At 39.8% G+C, this 21,775-nt stretch overlaps 1 protein-coding gene across 1 annotated transcript in view; it reads right to left on the bottom strand.

Annotated features, from left to right (window-relative positions):
* Window positions 1–21,775, bottom strand: part of CACNA1C (calcium voltage-gated channel subunit alpha1 C) — a 1,426,303-nt gene that overhangs the window by 63,901 nt on the left and 1,340,627 nt on the right. Inside the window, 3 exon segments of the mRNA XM_053719677.1 lie at window positions 755–1,057; window positions 1,695–1,801; window positions 2,880–2,989. Coding sequence (XP_053575652.1) covers window positions 755–1,057; window positions 1,695–1,801; window positions 2,880–2,989 — 520 coding nt within the window.

The raw sequence follows: 21,775 nt of genomic DNA, 5'->3' as shown, positions 1-21,775 counted from the left end.
TTGGGAAAGGCACATTCTAGGAAAAGAGAAACTGCTCCTGGGGTGGTGGCTAGCCATAAAACAAGCTATTATTAATTATGTATATCCTATGGTAATACCACTAACAACAAATGAATTGATTCAAACAGTTTCTCTTTTATCCCATATAGGTCCAATTATGAGAGAAGTGTAGGAGTGAATGACATTTTGGAGAATATCTATACTTTTGAAGTGTAGCAGGTGTCTAGCTGAGTCCCAAAGAGCAATAATAAAAGGACAGTTATTGGATCTTGTAGTTCTTTAACATTCCACACTTCTAATTATACATGTCAGCAACTTGAATAGTACTTCTTTCCAGTTGCTTTTTTTAGTCTAACATATTATGAAGCCTGCATGGTTTTAGAGTCCTTGAGGCTGGGTGTTACGACTTTACACTTAATAGAGAAAGATTTAGACACTTCTAGAATGAATATCTGGTAAATTTGTTTGTCAGGCTTTTTTGAACATCTTAGAGAAATAAATATTTTGCCTCTTTGTTGAAGATTCATATTGGAGTGGCAAGATTATGTATGACAGCTTCCTACAGAACAACAATTCAGTCTATTAATATATAGGTCAACTTCAATTAGTTACAACATTACCATAACTGATTTGTGTTACTGAGACAGAATTTTCTCGGAAGTCTGACCAAGTAATGCTATTTCTTATATGTGTGTAAGATAATATATTGCTTGTTTCACTTTTTTCCTCTACTATAAACTATTTGTCTACATACCGCTTCCACTAGACTGCTGGCACTACCATGGTGCTGCCGGGCATGGTCCCGGGAATGGCAGGGCACTGTGAGGGAGGCTGGACGATCTCGTCCGAGGCTGCAGTCGCTGCAGTGCATGGAGGGGAAGCTGCTGTTCAGGTTCCCTTGGGACCCTGTTTCTCCGTGCAGTCTCAGGGCTGGTGTGTTTAGCTGTGACCATCCTCGCGAGCATGGTGTTGCAGGCGGTGTAGAACATAGCCGTGAGAAGGCTGTAGGGGAATGACTCCTTCTTAGTAAGGGACTGAGGCCAGCCACAGCTAATGCCTGTGTGCAGACATAGGAAGAGAAAATATACACTTAATAAATGTATTCCCTCAATGTATTACTTCATATTATTGTAAACATTATTCAAGTGACTGGTCCTGTATTTATATAAACTGAATTACCATCTATAAATGTGTGACATATACAAAACTCACCATGGATTCAACTCTAAATGGGGGTTATGCTAGTGTGTGGTAGTTTGCAGGGAAAAGGAATTTTTTAGGAGATATCTGTGTTAAAAGAATGTTGGGCATGGACTGATGCAAATGAGAATGTAAAGAGGGAGAGGATAGTGTAATAAGGAACTAGATTAAAAAAGAATGCAGAAGCTAGATATGAAGGAAAAATTGTGTGAAAAAAAGGAAGCATGAATGAAACTTAACAAGAATATGTTTATTCTTCTGTTTCATTTTGAAGTCATAGGAGAGTAGTATTACTCCTTGACTTCATTCCCAGCAGCTAATAATACACATGAATGTCATGAAATATTTTCCAACTATTTGGTGCACATGCTGCTCTCATAGCTCACGTATTTTGTAAAAAGAGGTTTCTTAAGACATGATTGGTGCTGGGATGATGGGAGCTATTCTTGGCTTCTGGTGGTTATGAATCAGTAGCATTTGTTGTGGCTCCCTACCTGATGGTGCACCAGATGAAGCTGCGGTAAGACGGCTTTTGGTGAGGTTTCAGACACCTGGTTCCTGTACCTCCTCAGGCACTCCAAGTGGAATGATGCTCTCCTGCCTGCAAAGATGTTCAATTGGTGAGAACCTAAATATATTCCCACCTGCAGGCCTCAGCTGTTGCATTAATAACTGAACATTACCACAATCTCTTTTTACAGCAGCATTCCTATAACCACAGAGATCTGTTTATGAAATTATTTCCAAACACAAAACAAAAATGTAACTGCTCTTTGCCAGGAAAGGCAAAATAATCAACAATGTAAGATGTGGCAAGCAGTGCCAGGGGTCTTAAGTCATTTTCTTGTTAGATATTTTTCTCTGATAATGTTAGTTTCCCCTTCAACATCTTTATCCTTCATTCTATCAAATTAATTATTGTGCCTTCTAATCTACATTTGTTGTGGCACATATTTTCCTGTTTAGTGTTTTCAAGGCTGGCAAATATTAGTTTTTGTTTGCTTTAGACATTTTTTATTTTAAATTTGCATCATATACAATCATATATGGAATGTGTGTATTTCCTGCTTTGTCCTATATAAAATACACACCTAGATATAAAGTCACCTAGATTTACTAAGATTTGAACAACCTCTACAATCTCATCAATACCTACATTATTCATTAAATAGCTACAGAGGCTGGAGGCTGTTATTCTTGGTAAATTTAGGCTAGATATGCACATTAAAGGGATATGAAACCCAATTTTTTTCTTTAATGATTCAGATAGAACATGCAATTTTAAGCAACTTTCTAATGTACTCATATTATAATTTTTCTTCGTTCACTTTGTATCTTTATTTGATTAGCAGGAATGTAAGCTTAGAAGCCGGCCCATTTTTGGCCCAGCACCTAGGTAGCGCTTGCTGATTGGTGGCTAAATGTAAAATTGATAATAGGAGCAAATTAGAAATTTGCTTAAAATTGCATGCTCTATCTGCATCATGAAAGAAATGTGGGTTTTATATCCCTTTAATTACAATACAGTGTATTTCTTGGGTTAGATTGATTTGGTTGTCCTGTCATTGAATACTAACGTTTATGATTTAATGAAACTATTTGACCAAGGGCACACAAACAGGAATACAGCAGTAAATATGTGTACAAAAGCAGTCCTTTGAGGCTGGAGTCTGAGTTACCTAATGAGGCTGAGCGCAGGAAGCTTTTCTTAGGAGATTGGCAGAGCCCCTGGTCAACCTCTCCTTCAGATGGGGTTAGCTGACGGCTCTCCTCATCCTGGTCAGAAAACCTGTGAAAAGATAACATTTTAATCATTTCAAATGCTCAAATACTGTCAGATTGTCATATGTAACCTAGATTGGTGCATAAAAGTAAAAGGTAAATAATGGCTAGAAATGTAGATTACTTCCATAACGTGGTGAAAGTCCACATCACATGTGGGATTAAACTTCAGTCCACTAGAAGGCAGGCAAAAAATACCCAACATACCAAGAGCATTTGATTTCTCCCACTTCCCTGTATATCTCAGTTATATTTATTGCCTCCACAGAAGAAGGTTAAAGTTTTAGGTGCTCAAGATTCTTCGTTGACAGGGGTCCTCAGACTGATGTGAGACCCACTATCACCCTCAAAGAGCAGGGAATAGGACAGAGTGATGTGGAGGAGTATCATGAACAATGAGAGTAAATCTCCTGTGGGAGTTTGTGTGTCACTGGGTTTTATCCTGCAGCCTTCTCGTGTTGGCCTTGTTGAGGTATCAGAATTTGTTTTATCTAACCTTTATGGGCACTTCTACTGGAAGCAGGACTCCTGCAGCTGGGTAAGCACAGTAGAGTGGGTGCTTTCAGGTAAGTACAAACTGCACTCACTTAGCCCACAGGCTATTAGTAACTGCATACAGGTGTGCATCATACCCAGGGGACTTATGTTACAACACACTTGGGTCCTGATATTCAAGGGATTCTCAAGCTTGGAGAGAAATTGCAGTTCAGACTTCACAGGAACTGAACTCACTGAATATTTAAAAGAAAAATGTCGGAACTACCCAGCACTCTTTCTCATTTCTGTATGGAGAGACAAGCCCACTGCAATATAACACTGCATGTTATGAGTTTTGTTACACTTGTACATTCTGCATTGTATTTCTATACATTTCAGATTTGGTCCTTTCAGTTTTATTGCATTTAAGCTTTCCTCTTTCTCATTTATATTTTAATACATTTAGATTTAGCTCTTGCAGTGATTTTACAAATTCTGATTCTGTTTTGAAAGTTTTTATCAGAAAGTGGGAGGGACAGAGCAGATCCCAGGGTATGTCAGAAGCTCTCTCACCAGTCTTGTGAAATTTTGTAAGCAAAGTCTCACTGATTTATCTTGCCAGCTGTGTGCAGGTGAAGTTTGCTCAAAAACATAAATTATGCTTACCTGATAATTTTCTTCTCTTCAGATAGAAAGAGTCCACAGCTGCATTCATTACTTTTGGGAAATAAGAACCTGGCCACTAGGAGGAGGCAAAGACACCCCAGCCAAAGGCTTAAGTACTCCTCCCACTCCCCTCATCCCCCAGTCATTCTGCCAAGGAACAAGGGACAGTAGAAGAAATAACAGGGTGAAAAGGTGCCAAAAGAATAGAAATACAGACTCCCCACAGAAAAAATACGGGTGGGGAGCTGTGGACTCTTTCCATCTGAAGAAAAGAAAATTATTAGGTAAGCATAATTTATGTTTTTCTTCATAAATGGAAAGAGTCCACGGCTGCATTCATTACTTTTGGGAAAACAATACCCAAGATATAGAGGACAATGAATGCCAAGACGGGAGGGTCCAAGAGGCGGCCCATTCTGAGGGCACCAGGCTTGAAACCACTACCCAACCAAACGCCGCCATGTCCGCAAGCCGAGAACATTGAAGGAAAAAGCCCCAAGGACACTGACCTGCAGATAGTCCGGAAGCCTAGCTAGAGACCGCAAAATCAGACTCAACTGAGCCAATAGTCCTCCAGGAGACACCGTCGCCCAGCGGTCGGCCCCCAACCACACACCCCTTACTAGCGAAGGGAACACCAGCCCAAAACTCCCAAAGGGACAGGGCAAGAAAAAAAAAATCTAAAGAAATTTAAAGGACACCACAAAATTCCATAAAGGAAGACCCCCAGAATGGGCCCAGCTCATAAAGACCAAAATGGGTCCACGACAAATAAGGGGAGGCAACGCCCAGACCAACACTAACAAAAGGTCTAGGACTGAGCATCCGAACAGCGATCTTTACTCTCAATGTCGAGAGGAAGCACCAAAACAACAACTGAAGACTTACCCTCAAGTGTAGAAGACCCAGACAAGGTAAACACCCAGGTCAAGAACATGCAGCCGTCATCAGGACGACCCAAGAGAGAATATTTACGAAGAAGTAAAATGCGGCTAAACAAGATATAGGATTGTAAAAACTCCAAGACAGAGGGACCCTCTAGGCATCCCAGCTAGACCGACACACAGGTCCCAATAGGGGAGAAGCATAGAACCTCAACTAGGCCCATTACACCGCCAAGGAACAAATATCTCAGGACCTACTCCCAGCCAGGCCAGCCCAAGCGTCAGTTGCTCTGAAACCAGGGGAACAGAAGAACCCCAACACCGCTCACAAAAGAGCAGCAAAAATGGCTTCAGCAATACCACAGAGCACGGGAACCCACTCGAAACTCCGTAAAGATAGTTGACAACGCGGAAGACCCAGAAGAGTCTAGCAAAGGCCCATATCGATGCGGAGCCAGCAAGACTCCAGCTAGAACAGAACAACCCAGAGAGCATGCCTCTCTCCATAGGTTCAACCCTCTGTTCCATCCCCTGAATCTAGGAAAAGTCATAAAACAAGGCCTCCATAGGAGAACTAGCCCCCCCCCAAGAAAAAGGGGGCCATTAGAGACGGAGCACCTGCCCACGAGACACAAGACCTCAGGCTGAATCAGAGAGCACTCTCCAACGCAGATAAACCTGTAAGGAATCCCCTGAAAACTTAGTGCACAGACAGGTTGCATTATCTGCAGCAGTTACCCTATAACCCTTCGCATGCAGAACCGCAAAGCCATCAGGTTACTTCAGCAAACCGTCCAGGGGAACCGTTCATTGAGCGTAGACAAAGTCAACGAGTAGCAGTCTTTAGGAAATCTGGCCAACCGTGACCAGATCTACTAGCCAGACTAAAGATCATAGCCCAAATTCCAGAACAGGAGAACCCCGAACCCGCCCTAGATCTTCAAAAGACCAGTAACAACCCGCAACGGGATCCACAAGGGAAAATGCTGAGCAAAAGCCTCAGTACCCGGAAGAACCAGGACGATGACAGGTTTGAGCCCCCAATTGTTTAAAACAAACAATATCCTAGAAATTTAAACACCCCATCTGATATAGAAAACAGACCCACAGGGAGATATTAATGTAATATCCAGGAGAACCCGGAGAACAAGAACACCTTGCAAGTCCCGACCCAAGGAAGAGAGCACCCCATGCCAAAGTCCAGCGCTCCAAAGGAGCTAAGGCATCTCGAACCAAGACACTAGAGCCCATAGGCGTTCAACTGCCACAAGACGCCCAAAGCAAGGGAATACCATGAGGACAAGGTCACTCGATCAAAAGCTAGTCTCCACCTCACCATACGAGACAGAGGAGTACCTAAAACCAAGGATGTGGAACATCCCCAGGTCCGGGAAAAATTCTAAGCAGAGTCCAAAAGAACTCTCTCAAAGGGAAATTCAGGTCCCCAAAGGAGATCCAACTCACATGGAGGAACGGACAAAATCCAAAGGGTCTCAAAGAAGAGAGCAACCATCTCCTGAAGGGAAACCCAGGGCCGCCTAAGGAGACCTAACCCACATGGAGAAGTCCAAGGTCTCACTGACGAGAGAACCATGGAAGGAACACGTCAACAGGACAATTCCTAGAGCCTCCGAAAGACCAAACTGCCTAAAACCAGCGGCAAGGAGGCGCTAAAACCCCAATCCTCCCACGAGAGGAAGAATATTCTAGGTCCCGAGAAAATCAGAAGCAAAAGGAGTGATGCAGCAGAATGCCGCTGACCCAGTCAACCAGCCTGAAGGCTCAATAAGGACTGAAACAATCCTTCCAGCCTCACGGAGCCACGAGTCCTCGTTAGAATGCTTAGCTGAAACTTGTAAAATAAAAACGAGAAACACAATAATAAAGTGAGCACTTGGTGCCTCAACCGGACCAGCCAGGCAGAACAGGACCATAACTGTCAAGCTGCCTAAATCCTCCCGCAGAGGGGAAGAGAATAACAGACAAAACATAGGACTAACGTGTCCCTTAACAAACTTCTGCAGAAGTAAACAGCGAGAATCGATCCCAGAGAAAGTTCCCAAAGGAAACAGGTAATCAAAAATAAGTCATCCTAACCGGATAAAGGAAATATAAGACAACCCGTAGGTAAATGCCCAAGAAGAAACAGGCATCCCGCAGGACCAGCCAAACGGAACCCTGATCTTTCAACAAAAGCTGGGAAAGATCTCAATAACCGACAATAAGGAGATTACGTCATCCCCTCATGTCTAATGAGGTGAGCCATTCGAAGTAGAATACTGCGGATTCCCGTATCCGTTAAGGATAGGATCCTCTAATAACTCAAAAATGTGTCTGAGTAACACGCAAAGGCGCGGTATTCTGTAACAAAAGGCACAACACTCAGGGACAGCTACACCCGCAGGGAACTGTATAGGCCCACCCAAGGCTGGGAGATCCGGGACAATAGGGCACGAGCACAAACACAAATAAACTTTGGAATTTCTGGACTTTGCAGACGCATAATCGCCAAAAATATGTGAAAATGAAAACGAGCTGCAACCTCCGGGGGGAACAAGCCACCCTGCAAGAAGGGATAAACATAATCTGGGTTACCCACATGGGTAGTAGTAGGGAGCGGTAGGGAACCCCAAGAGATGGATGGCTCAGCGGACCCTTGATTCCCCGAGCCCGAGGAACAAGGTGCTCTAATACGGCATATCAAACATAACTGATTGACCTGTGTCAACGGTGCCAATTCGCATTCTTCACAAGTCGAAGAATCTGAATCTGAAATTTGAACAGTCTCAGCATCAAAATCCTCCATAAATAGATAGCGAATACAATAATATGGACTAAAGAAAATTCTAAATGCCACCTGTCACCCACAATGGCTGGGGCACTCACCACCTCCTAGGAACCAGACACTAGCAGACTAGAATTCTTCAGTCGCCACATGGTCAGGAATGCGGAAATGGAAAACCAGATCCTAAACACATCCAGTCACAAGGTGAACCATATAGTCCAAAAAAAGCGCGCCCAACCATAAGGTCGTGTTACTTCCAAAGGACCTATGTTCTAAGCCGAGAGCCTAGTTAACACTACACATAAGCAGATTTAATCACATAACAAACATGATTAAAAAAAACCCTGTTCAATAATCCCCCTCTGGAGATATTAATCCTCGATTCCAAGATACCAAGGGAGCCTCACTGAGGCCCTATATTATATACTTAATAAGTCCCGCAAGATAGTACCTTACAGGAAGCAAATAAGTTACAGTACAATCTGATGAAGTAAAATGAAACGATCTTACCGGAATCTATGCCATGGAACAGGAACACAGCCCTTCAAGTGTGACAAATAGTAGCAGTGCCTCCGCCATGGACTTGAGAGAAGAAAGCAGGCAGCAAAGCGAAGTTCAACAACGCCGATTGCTTGTGGAGCTGTTAATATAAGTCGGGATGGTTTTGCAGAAAGACTCTCCCTGCATCTCCGGACTCTAACTTTCATCCAGGCCCTCACTGAGAGACTGACAGGATTTCTTAAAACTCCCGTCCTATGTTGAAGCGTACTACCCTCCATAAGAGGCAAAACAAAACTTCTGACACTTCTCTGCCAACCTCCTGGGACGAAAGGCAAAGAATGACTGGGGCATGAGGGGGGTGGGAGGAGTATTTAAGCCTTTGGCTGGGGTGTCTTTGCCTCCTCCTGGTGGCCAGGTTGTTATTTCCCAAAAGTAATGAATGCAGCTGTGGACTCTTTCCATTTATGAAGAAAATTCACAACACACTTATTTTAACTCACAGAAAAGTAATATACGTATACTAAAATATCGACAAAGGCAAGTTAAATTGTAGTGAAAACATTTCAGTTTAATTTGTATTTCATGCAAACTGAAGCTTTATATCAGCCCCACTGGTTCTCCAGTTACCTTCTCTCTCCCATGTGAAATTATGTATCACAGAAAGATTAATTACTTTCTATGGAATGCATCTGTCATCTCTCTGACTTCCAGGTTCATCCCCTTTTCTTAGAAAATTCAGTGAGTTTAGCCCTTGTGAAGTCTGATCTATACTCTTTCTACAAACTAGAGAATGTTTGATTACCTGGCCCATAGAAAGAAATGAAGCTCTCTGGGAAACTGACAGTATTCAAGCTATTATAAAGAAATGTAAAGAATCAGGAGAGGTCAAGGGCAAAAAAGCACTGGAAGGCCAATAAAATATGGAGAGAAAAACAGCTGATACAACACTGACAATCATGGACTGGCCTCCACAGATCTGAATATTATAGAGGTAGTATGGGATCCTCTGGAAAAATAAATAAATAACAGACAACCTAAATTTAAAGAAAAACTCAAACTCTGGGAAGTGCTGAAAGAAGCCTAGCATAATATACCATAAGATTACTTCAGAAAACTTCAGGATAGTCTCCCCAAAAGAGTTCAAGATGTGCTTAGTGCCAAGGGAGGTCACATTAAGTACCGACTTTCGCCTTCAAGAAGGCATTTTATTCTGAAAATAGTTTTTTTTATATTTTGTCTATATATTTCCTGTATTTTTACTTAAGAGACTGAAAAATAAATATGGATGATCATTAAAACATTGTCTAAGACTTTTGCACAGTACTGTATATGTATATATATATATATATATATATATATATATATATATATATATATATATATATATATATATATACTGTATATATATATCTACATACATATATATACATACATATACATATATATATATATATATATCTATATATAACATAATTTATGTAAGAACTTACCTGATAAATTCATTTCTTTCATATTAGCAAGAGTCCATGAGCTAGTGACGTATGGGATATACATTCCTACCAGGAGGGGCAAAGTTTCCCAAACCTCAAAATGCCTATAAATACACCCCTCACCACACCCACAAATCAGTTTAACGAATAGCCAAGAAGTGGGGTGATAAGAAAAAAGTGCGAAGCATAAATATAAGGAATTGGAATAATTGTGCTTTATACAAAAAAATCATAACCACCACAAAAAAGGGTGGGCCTCATGGACTCTTGCTAATATGAAAGAAATGAATTTATCAGGTAAGTTCTTACATAAATTATGTTTTCTTTCATGTAATTAGCAAGAGTCCATGAGCTAGTGACGTATGGTATAATGACTACCCAAGATGTGGATCTTCCACGCAAGAGTCACTAGAGAGGGAGGGATAAAATAAAGACAGCCAATTCCGCTGAAAAAAATCCACACCCAAAAATAAAGTTTAAATCTTATAAAGAAAAAAACTGAAAATATAAGCAGAAGATTCAAACTGAAACAGCTGCCTGAAGTACTTTTCTACCAAAAACAGCTTCAAAAGAAGAAAACACATCAAAATGGTAGAATTTAGTAAAAGTATGCAAAGAAGACCAAGTTGCTGCTTTGCAAATCTGATCAACCGAAGCTTCATTCCTAAACGCCCAGGAAGTAGAAACTGACCTAGTAGAATGAGCTGTAATCCTTTGAGGCGGAGTTTTACCCGACTCGACATAAGCATGATGAATTAAAGATTTCAACCAAGATGCCAAAGAAATGGCAGAGGCCTTCTGACCTTTCCTAGAACCGGAAAAGATAACAAAAAGACTAGAAGTCTTTCGGAAATTCTTAGTAGCTTCAACATAATATTTCAAAGCTCTAACTACATCCAAAGAATGCAATGATTTCTCCTTAGAATTCTTAGGATTAGGACATAATGAAGGAACCACAATTTCTCTACTAATGTTGTTAGAATTCACAACCTTAGGTAAAAATTTAAAAGAAGTTCGCAACACCGCCTTATCCTGGTGAAAAATCAGAAAAGGAGACTCACAAGAAAGAGCAGATAATTCAGAAACTCTTCTGGCAGAAGAGATGGCCAAAAGGAACAAAACTTTGCAAGAAAGTAATTTAATGTCCAATGAATGCATAGGTTCAAACGGAGGAGCTTGAAGAGCCCCCAGAACCAAATTCAAACTCCAAGGAGGAGAAATTGACTTAATGAAAGGTTTTATATGAACCAAAGCTTGTACAAAACAATGAATATCAGGAAGACTAGCAATCTTTCTGTGAAAAATAACAGAAAGAGCAGAGATTTGTCCTTTCAAGGAACTTGCAGACAAACCTTTATCCAAACCATCCTGAAGAAACTGTAAAATTCTCGGAATTCTAAAAGAATGCCAGGAAAAATGATGAGAAAGACACCAAGAAATATAAGTCTTCCAGACTCTATAATATATCTCTCTAGATACAGATTTACGAGCCTGTAACATAGTATTAATCACAGAGTCAGAGAAACCTCTTTGACTAAGAATCAAGCGTTCAATCTCCATACCTTTAAATTTAAGGATTTGAGATCCTGATGGAAAAAAGGACCTTGCGACAGAAGGTCTGGTCTTAACGGAAGAGTCCACGGTTGGCAAGAGGCCATCCGGACAAGATCCGCATACCAAAACCTGTGAGGCCATGCTGGAGCTACCAGCAGAACAAACGAGCATTCCTTCAGAATCTTGGAGATTACTCTTGGAAGAAGAACTAGAGGCGGAAAGATATAGGCAGGATGATACTTCCAAGGAAGTGACAATGCATCCACTGCTTCCGCTTGAGGATCCCTGGATCTGGACAGATACCTGGGAAATTTCTTGTTTAGATGAGAGGCCATCAGATCTATTTCTGGAAGTCCCCACATTTGAACAATCTGAAGAAATACCTCTGGGTGAAGAGACCATTCGCCCGGATGTAACGTTTGGCGACTGAGATAATCCGCTTCCCAATTGTCTATACCTGGGATATGAACCGCAGAAACTAGACAGGAGCTGGATTCCGCCCATACCAGAATTCGAGATACTTCTTTCATAGCCAGAGGACTGTGAGTCCCTCCTTGATGATTGATGTATGCCACAGTTGTGACATTGTCTGTCTGAAAACAAATGAACGATTCTCTCTTTAGAAGAGGCCATGACTGAAGAGCTCTGAAAATTGCACGGAGTTCCAAAATATTGATTGGTAATCTCACCTCCTGAGATTCCCAAACCCCTTGTGCTGTCAGAGACCCCCACACAGCTCCCCAACCTGTAAGACTTGCATCTGTTGAAATTACAGTCCAAATCGGAAGAACAAAAGAAGCCCCCTGAACTAAACAATGGTGATCTGTCCACCACGACAGAGAGTGTCGTACAATCGGTTTTAAAGATATTAATTGAGATATCTTTATGCACCACTGGTTCAGCATACAGAGCTGAAGAGGTCGCATGTGAAAACGAGCAAAGGTCCGATTGCGTCCGATGCAGCAGTCATAAGACCTAGAATTTCCATGCATAAGGCTACCGAAGGGAATGATTGTGACTGAAGGTTTCGACAAGCTGATATCAATTTTAGACGTCTCTTGTCTGTCAAAGACAGAGTCATGGACACTGAATCTATCTGGAAACCTAAAAATGTTACCCTTGTCTGAGGAATCAATGAACTTTTTGGTAAATTGATCCTCCAACCATGATCTTGAAGAAACAACACAAGTCGATTCGTATGAGATTCTGCTAAAAGTGAAGACTGAGCAAGTACCAAGATATCGTCCAAATAAGGAAATACCACAATACCCTGTTCTCTGATTACAGACAGAAGGGCACCGAGAACCTTTGTAAAAATTCTTGGAGCTGTTGCTAGGCCAAACGGTAGAGCCACAAACTGGTAATGCTTGTCTAGGAAAGAGAATCTCAGAAACTGATAGTGATCTGGATGAATCGGAATATGCAGATATGCATCCTGTAAATCTATTGTAGACATATAATGCCCTTGCTGAACAAAAGGCAGGATAGTCCTTACAGTTACCATTTTGAATGTTGGTATCCTTACATAACGATTCAATATTTTTTGATCCAGAACTGGTCTGAAGGAATTCTCCTTCTTTGGTACAATGAAGAGATTTGAATAAAACCCCCGCCCCTGTTCCAGAACTGGAACTGGCATAATTACTCCAGCCAACTCTAGATCTGAAACACATTTCAGAAATGCTTGAGCCTTCGCTGGGTTTACTGGGACACGGGAAAGAAAAAATCTCTTTGCAGGAGGCCTTATCTTGAAGCCAATTCTGTACCCTTCTGAAACAATGTTCTGAATCCAAAGATTGAGAACGGAATTGATCCAAATTTCTTTGAAAAAACGTAATATGCCCCCTACCAGCTGAGCTGGAATGAGGGCAGCACTTTCATGTGGACTTAGGAGCTGGCTTTGATTTTCTAAAAGGCTTGGATTTATTCCAGACTGGAGATGGTTTCCAAACTGATACCGCTCCTGAGGATGAAGGATCAGGCTTTTGTTCCTTGTTGTGACGAAAGGAACGAAAACGATTATTAGACCTAAATTTACCTTTAGATTTTTTATCCTGTGGTAAAAAAGTTCCTTTCCCTCCAGTAACAGTTGAGATAATAGAATCCAACTGAGAACCAAATAATTTACCCTGGAAAGAAAGGGAAAGCAGAGTAGACTTAGAAGACATATCAGCATTCCAAGTTTTAAGCCATAAAGCTCTTCCAGCTAAAATAGCTAGAGACATATACCTGACATCAACTCTAATGATATCAAAGATGGCATCACAAGTAAAGTTATTAGCATGTTGAAGAAGATTAATAATGCTATGAGAATTATGATCTGTTACTTCTTGCGCTAAAGCTTCTAACCAAAAAGTTGAAGCTGCAGCAACATCCGCTAAAGATATAGCAGGTCTAAGAAGATTACCTGAACACAAGTAAGCTTTTCTTAGAAAGGATTCAATTTTCCTATCTAAAGGATCCTTAAAGGAAGTACCATCTGCCGTAGGAATAGTAGTACGCTTAGCAAGAGTAGAGACAGCCCCATCAACCTTAGGGATTTTGTCCCAAAACTCTAATCTGTCAGATGGCACAGGATATAATTGCTTAAAACGTTTAGAAGGAGTAAATGAATTACCCAAATTATTCCATTCCCTGGAAATTACTTCATAAATAGCACCAGGGACAGGAAAAACATCTGGAATAACTACAGGAGATTTAAAAACCTTATCTAAACGTTTAGATTTAGTATCAAGAGGACTAGAATCCTCAATTTCTAATGCAATAAGGACTTCTTTAAGTAAAGAACGAATAAATTCCATTTTGAATAAATATGAAGATTTATCAGCATCAACCTCTGAGACAGAATCCTCTGAACCAGAAGAACCATTATCAGAATCAGAATGATGATGTTCATTTAAAAATTCATCTGAAAAATGAGAAGTTTTAAAAGACTTTTTACATTTACTAGAAGGAGGAATAACAGACATAGCCTTCTTAATGGATTTAGAAACAAAATCTCTTATGTTATCAGGAACACTCTGAGTATTAGATGTTGACGGAACAGCAACAGGTAATGTATCAGTACTAAAGGAAATATTATCTGCATTAACAAGTTTGTCATGACAATCAGTACAAACAACAGCTGGAGGAACAGATACCATAAGTTTACAGCAGATACACTTAGCTTTGGTAGCTCCAGCACCAGGCAGCGATTTTCCAGAAGTATCTTCTGACTCAGTGTCAACGTGGGACATCTTGCAATATGTAATAGAAAAAGCAACATATAAAGCAAAATTGATCAAATTCCTTAAATGACAGTTTCAGGAATGGGAAAAAAATGCCAGTGAACAAGCTTCTAGCAACCAGAAGCAATAAATAATGAGACTTAAATAATGTGGAGACAATAGTAACGCCCATATTTTTTTAGCGCCAAAAAAGACGCCCACATTATTTGGCGCCTAAATGCTTTTGGCGCAAAAAATGACGCTACATCCGGAACGCCGACACTTTTGGCGCAAAAAACATAAAAAATGACGCAAATTCCGGCGACACGTATGACGCCGGAAACAGAAAAAAAAATTTGCGCCAAAAAAGTCAGCGCCAAGAATGACGCAATAAAATGAAGCATTTTCAGCCCCCGCGAGCCTAACAGCCCACAGGGAAAAAGTCAAATTTTAAGGTAAGAAAAAATTGATTTATTCATATGCATTATCCCAAATATGAAACTGACTGTCTGAAAATAAGGAACGTTGAACATCCTGTGTCAAGGCAAATAAATGTTTGAATACATATATTTAGAACTTCATAAAAAAGTGCCCAACCATAGCTTAGAGTGTCACAGAAAATAAGACTTACTTACCCCAGGACACTCATCTACATGTTGTAGAAAGCCAAACCAGTACTGAAACGAAAATCAGTAGAGGTAATGGTATATATAAGAGTATATCGTCGATCTGAAAAGGGAGGTAAGAGATGAATCTCTACGACCGATAACAGAGAACCTATGAAATAGACCCCGTAGAAGGAGATCATTGAATTCAAAATAGGCAATACTCTTCTCACATCCCTCTGACATTCACTGCACGCTGAGAGGAAAACCGGGCTCCAACCTGCTGCGGAGCGCATATCAACGTAGAATCTAGCACAAACTTACTTCACCACCTCCATAGGAGGCAAAGTTTGTAAAACTGATTTGTGGGTGTGGTGAGGGGTGTATTTATAGGCATTTTGAGGTTTGGGAAACTTTGCCCCTCCTGGTAGGAATGTATATCCCATACGTCACTAGCTCATGGACTCTTGCTAATTACATGAAAGAAATATATATATATATATATATATATATATGTATAAATATATATATGTGTATAAATATATACAGATATATAGGAATATCTATTTAATAATACTTAGAACATATCTCCCTATGTGAAGAACATTGGAATGTTAAATATTTACAGTAAATAAATAGTTAAAACTTTATTAAAATATAATTTATTCTTATCTGATAAAATCATTTCTTTCTTTTTGGTGAGATTTCACAAAATCCTTACTCTTGGGAAGTACAAGACCTGGCCACGAGGAGGAGGCAAAGACACCCTATACCAAAGTCTTTAAATATCCCTCCCACTTCCCCTTCATTCCCAGTAGGACGTATAGCCAAGGAAAGGAGGGAAATAAAGTAAGCAGACGCTGTGATATACACCACTGTGATATAAACCAGACCAGACAAATTCAAGTAGATACTGCGGTAACCACTAGAACTGCAATACAAAATTTCAGCAGATTTAGGGGAATACACTAGCGCAATATCATATAAAAACAGATACTGCTGCATACCCTGAACTATAATACAGAATATAAGCAGATATGCAGCCTACAGCAGAATACACTAGAACTTCAATACAGAATTTGAACAAATATTACAGTATCCAATAGACCTGCTATATTTAAGTAGTTACTGTAAGATTAAAGCAGATATTGTGAAGTACACTAGAGCTGCAATATAAAATTATTGCAATGATTGCGGTATATACTAGAACTGCAATACAGTTAATAAACAGGTACAACTGTATACACTAAAGTTGTATACAGACAGTAAACATCTTGCAAGCATATATTAGGAGATTGACCCATAACACTAGTACCTAATGTAAGAAAAAGTGTGAGATACAATATGCATTAGTATAAGACCACTAAATGTAATACACATTAATTACAGAGAACGAGAAAATGCAAGAATGGCAGACAAGCAAAAATATGTCACCTGTAAACACACTATGGGCCAAATTATCAAGCTCCGAATGGAGCTTGATGTCCCTGTTTCCGCATGAGCCTTCAGGCTCACCGGAAACAGCAGTTATGAAGCAGCTGTCTAAAGACCGCTGCTCCGTAACTTGTCCGCCTGCTCCGAGGCTGCGGACATCAATCAGTCTGATCCTATACAATCGGGCTGATTGACACCCCTGCTAGCAGCCGATTGATCGCGAATCTGCAGGGGGCGGCATTGCACAAGCACTACTTGTGCAATGATAAATGCCGACAGCGCATCGTATCATGTCCGCTCGCACTTTCATAAATCGGCCCCAATATGTCATTGGAGCGAGGACACAAAATGTCACCGGTATTAGGACATAATAGGTCACCCGTGAAATGACATAAGGTCATTAGAACATAATAGGTCCCAAGAGAGATGACACAATATGCCACTGGTATTAAGACACAATAGATCACTAGTGAAATGACACACAATATGTCACCAGAGCTATAACACACTATATACTGATATTATAACACAATTGGTCATCAGGGCGAGGACAGAATAGGATACACATGCCCCATGGTATAAAACACACATAATATGTACTGTAACTATAGTGCTGGTATAAGGACAAATATGTCAACTGTGAGTAATGACACATTATACTACGGAAAAAATACAGCATGTCACCAGTGACATTATTTATTTGACATGGCATCCATAAATAAATTAATAGAATTAAAATATAAATTCTATAATACCTTTTAAATTCAATGTATTCAAAAATAATGTGTACTTTTTCATTATGGTGTTTCTTGTATATGCCCCTTTAATTTTAGTTAGCTATTGGCTGCTTTGGTTTTTACCAGGTACCCTATCCACTGGTGGGTTACAGAAGGCTAAGGGTTAAGGTATCTGTTAAACCTTCCCCTTCCTTGGTAATAGCCCCTCCCATCTGAAGTTGATTGGATACCTTTTTATAGGTGTATAGTTTAAATAGTGTATTGTGTTCAGTATATATAAGCTTGAGAAAGGGGCAAGAGCCCCAAAACTTTGCTCTGTGAATAAAGGTTTTCTTCTTATCTGAGTGCCACCTTCTCCTTGTATTTTTCGATATACACTTGGGCTACTGGAGTGAAGCACCTACTACAATTTATTGTCTGTAGAGCTGCAACAACTAATCGATATAATCAATAATAATCGATTATGAAAAAAGTTGTTAAGAAATCTCATAATTGATTAGTTGGTTTGCAATTAGTTGATCTGTGCACAGCACCAGCTGTTTCACTCCAATGAGCTCCTGCACAAGGTATTTTATGGTTATGTCATTAGCCTTAAGGATGTCTACAGATGTTTACTTTCACTTTTTCTGGACAGTATAAGTTTCTACTCCTGGCTTATGTGCAACCCAGAAATAATAGGAATCATCATTTAGATTGTTTATATTAAATCAAGTGATTTTGAACTATGCTTTGCATGATACAGTGCCGAGCTTGTTATTTACACCTAGCCCTAGATTGATAGGAGTTGTTATTTGAATTTATGTGCGCTATTATCTGTTTGCACATTTATTAACAGATCACTTGCTATTGCTGATTATATGTACTGTATAGATAAATGTGTAACGCTTTGTCCTGTTATTGATATATAGGCCCCTACTATCAAGCTGCCAACTTACCTGCATTCGACGGCACCAATACGCTCGCCTAAGATCGCCTAACATCGCTGCCGCGGACCTGAATAGGCTCTCCAAAATTACCAAAAAAGCTGTCAAAAAGCTGCGCACCAAGTACGGGGCGATGAGCAGCGGACTGTTGTTAACTAACAGTCATCGATCTCGCTGCTCTTCGGCTTTTTCACAGCTTTATTGGTACCCTGTCACTAAGCACCCACACTATACTATACTGTTTTACCCCCTATACTGCCGCTCCCGGACCCCTGCCGCAACTAAATAAAGTTATTAACCCCTAAACCGCCACTCCCGGAACCCACCGCAACTCTAATAAATGTATTAACCCCTAAACCGCCGCTCCTGGAGCCCACCGCCACCTACATTATACATATTAACCCCTAATCTGCCGCCCCCATACCGCTGCCACCTACATAAAGTTATTAACCCCTATCCTGCTGCTCCCGGACCCCGTCGCAACTAAACAAAGTGTTTAACCCCTAAACCGCCGCTCCCGGAGCCCACCGCCACCTACATTATATTTATTAACCCCTAATCTGCCCCCCTACACCGCCGCCACCTACATTATATTTATTAACCCCTAATCTGCCCCCCCCTACACCGCCGCCACTATATTAAATTTATTAACCCCTAAATCTAATTCTAACCCTAACACCCCCTAACTTAAATATAATTTAAATAAATCTAAATAAATATTCCTATAATTAACTAAATTATTCCTATTTAAAACTAAATACTTACCTATAAAATAAATCCTAAACTAGCTACAATATAACTAATAGTTACATTGTATCTAGCTTAGGGTTTATTTTTATTTTACAGGCAAGTTTGTATTTATTTTAACTAGGTAGAATAGTTACTAAATAGTTATTAACTATTTAATAACTACCTAGCTAAAATAAATACAAATTTACCTGTAAAATAAAACCTAACCTAAGTTACAATTACACCTAACACTACACTATAATTAAATTAATTCCCTAAATTAACTACAATTAAATAAAATTATCTAAAGTGCAAAAAAAATCAAACACTAAATTACAGAAAATAATAAAATAATTACAAGATTTTTAAACTATTTACTAATCTAATCCCACTAACAAAATAAAAAAGCCCCCCAAAATAAAGCCCTACCCTACACTAAATTACAAATAGCCCTTAAAAGGGTTTTTTTGCGGGGCATTGCCCCAAAGTAATCAGCTCTTTTACCTGTAAAAAAAGTACAATACCCCCCAACATTAAAACCCACCACCCACACACCCAACCCTACTCTAAAACCCACCCAATCCCCCCTTAAAAAAACCTAACACTAACCCCTTGAAGATCACCTTACCTTGAGAAGTCTTCACCCAACCGGGCCGAAGTCCTCAACAAAGCCGGGCAAAGTGGTCCTCCAGACGGGCAGAACTCTTCATCAAAGCCGGGCAGAAGAGGTCCTCCAGATGGGCAGAGGTCCTCCTTCGCCCGGCTTCGTTGAGGACTTCGGCTCGGTTGGGTGAAGACTTCTCAAGGTAAGATGATCTTCAAGGGGTTAGTGTTACTTTGGGGCAATGCCCGGCAAAAAGCCCTTTTATGGGCTATTTGTAATTTAGTGTAGGTTAGGGCTTTTTTATTTTGGGGGGCTTTTTTATTTTGTTAGGAGGATTAGATTAGGTGTAATTAGTTTAAAAATCTTGTAATTATTTCATTATCTTCTGTAATTTAGTGGGGTTTATTTTGTACTTTAGATAATTTTATTTAATTGTATTTAATTGTAGTTAATTTAGGGAATGAATTTAATTATAGTGTAGTGTTAGGTGTAATTGTAACTTAGGTTAGGTTTTATTTTACAGGTATATTTGTATTTAATTTAGCTAGGTAGTTATTAAATAGTTAATAACTATTTAATAACTATTCTACCTAGTTAAAATAAATACAAACTTGCCTGTAAAATAAAAATAAATCCTAAAATAGATACAATGTAACTATTAGTTATATTGTAGCTATCATACGCCTAGATTACACGTCTTGCGTTAGGGTTAAAAAGCAGCGTTGAGGGGTCCCAACGCTGCTTTTTAACACCCGCTGGTATTACGAGTCTGGCAGGTACAGGTGTACCGCTCACTTTTTTTCCGCGACTCGAACATACCGCAAATCCACTTGCGTCAATTGCCTATCCTTTTCTATGGGATTTTCCTAACGCCGGTATTACGAGTCTTGGAGAAAGTGAGCGGTACACCCTCTCCTGTCAAGACTCCTACCGCATTTAAAAGTCAGTAGTTAAGAGTTTTATGGGCTAACGCTGTAACATAAAACTCTTAACTAAAGCGCTAAAAGTACACTAACACCCATAAACTACCTATTAACCCCTAAATCGAGCCCCCCCCCACAACACAAACACTATAATAAAATTATTTAACCCCTCATCTGCCGACCGGACATCGCCGCCACTTTAATAAATGTATTAACCCCTAAACCGCTGCACTCCCGCCTCGCAAACACTAGTTAAATTTGATTAACCCCTAATCTGCCCTCCCTAACATCGCTGACACCTACCTACATTTATTAACCCCTAATCTGCCGCCCACGTCGCCGACACTATATTAAATGTATTAACCCCTAAACCTAAGTCTAACCCTAACCCCCCTAACTTAAATATAATTTAAATAAATCTAAATAAAATAACTACAATTAAATAAATTATTCCTATTTAAAACTAAATACTTACCTATAAAATAAACCCTAAGCTAGCTACAATATAACTAATAGTTACATTGTAGCTACCTTAGGGTTTATTTTTATTTTACAGGCAACTTTGTATTTATTTTAACTAGGTACAATAGTTATTAAATAGTTAACTAATAACTACCTAGTTAAAATAAGTACAAATTTACATGTAAAATAAACCCTAACCTAAGTTACAATTACACCTAACACTACACTATAATTAAATTAATTACCTAAACTAACTACAATTAATTACAATTAAATAAAATAAACTAAATTACGAAAAAAAACCCCCACTAAATTACAGAAAATAAAAAAGAAATTACAAATTTTTAAACTAATTACACCTAATCTAATCCCCCTAATAAAATAAAAAAGCCCCCCAAAATAAAAAAATTCCCTACCCTATACTAAATTACAAATTGCCCTTAAAAAGGCCTTTTGCGGGGCATTGGCCGAAAGTAATCAGCTCTTTTACCTGTAAAAAAAATACAATACCCCCCAACATTAAAACTCACCACCCACACACCAAATCCTACTCTAAAACCCACCCAATCCCCCCTTAAAAAAACCTAACACTAACCCCTTGAAGATCACCCTACCTTGAGACGTCTTCTCCCAGCAGGGCTGATATCCTCCAAGAAACCGGACAGAAGTGGTCCTCCAGATGGCAGAAGTCTTCATCCGATCCGGGCAGAAGAGGTCCTCCAGACGTCAGAAGTCTTCATCCAGACGGCATCTTCTATCTTCATCCTTCCGGCGCGGAGCGGGTCCATCTTCAATCCAGCCGACGAGGAGCAT

Source organism: Bombina bombina, chromosome 6 (assembly GCF_027579735.1).
Source record: "Bombina bombina isolate aBomBom1 chromosome 6, aBomBom1.pri, whole genome shotgun sequence".
NCBI lineage: Eukaryota > Metazoa > Chordata > Amphibia > Anura > Bombinatoridae > Bombina > Bombina bombina.
The sequence above is the reverse complement of the archived record's forward strand: the minus strand, read 5'-3'. Positions and strand labels throughout refer to the sequence as shown.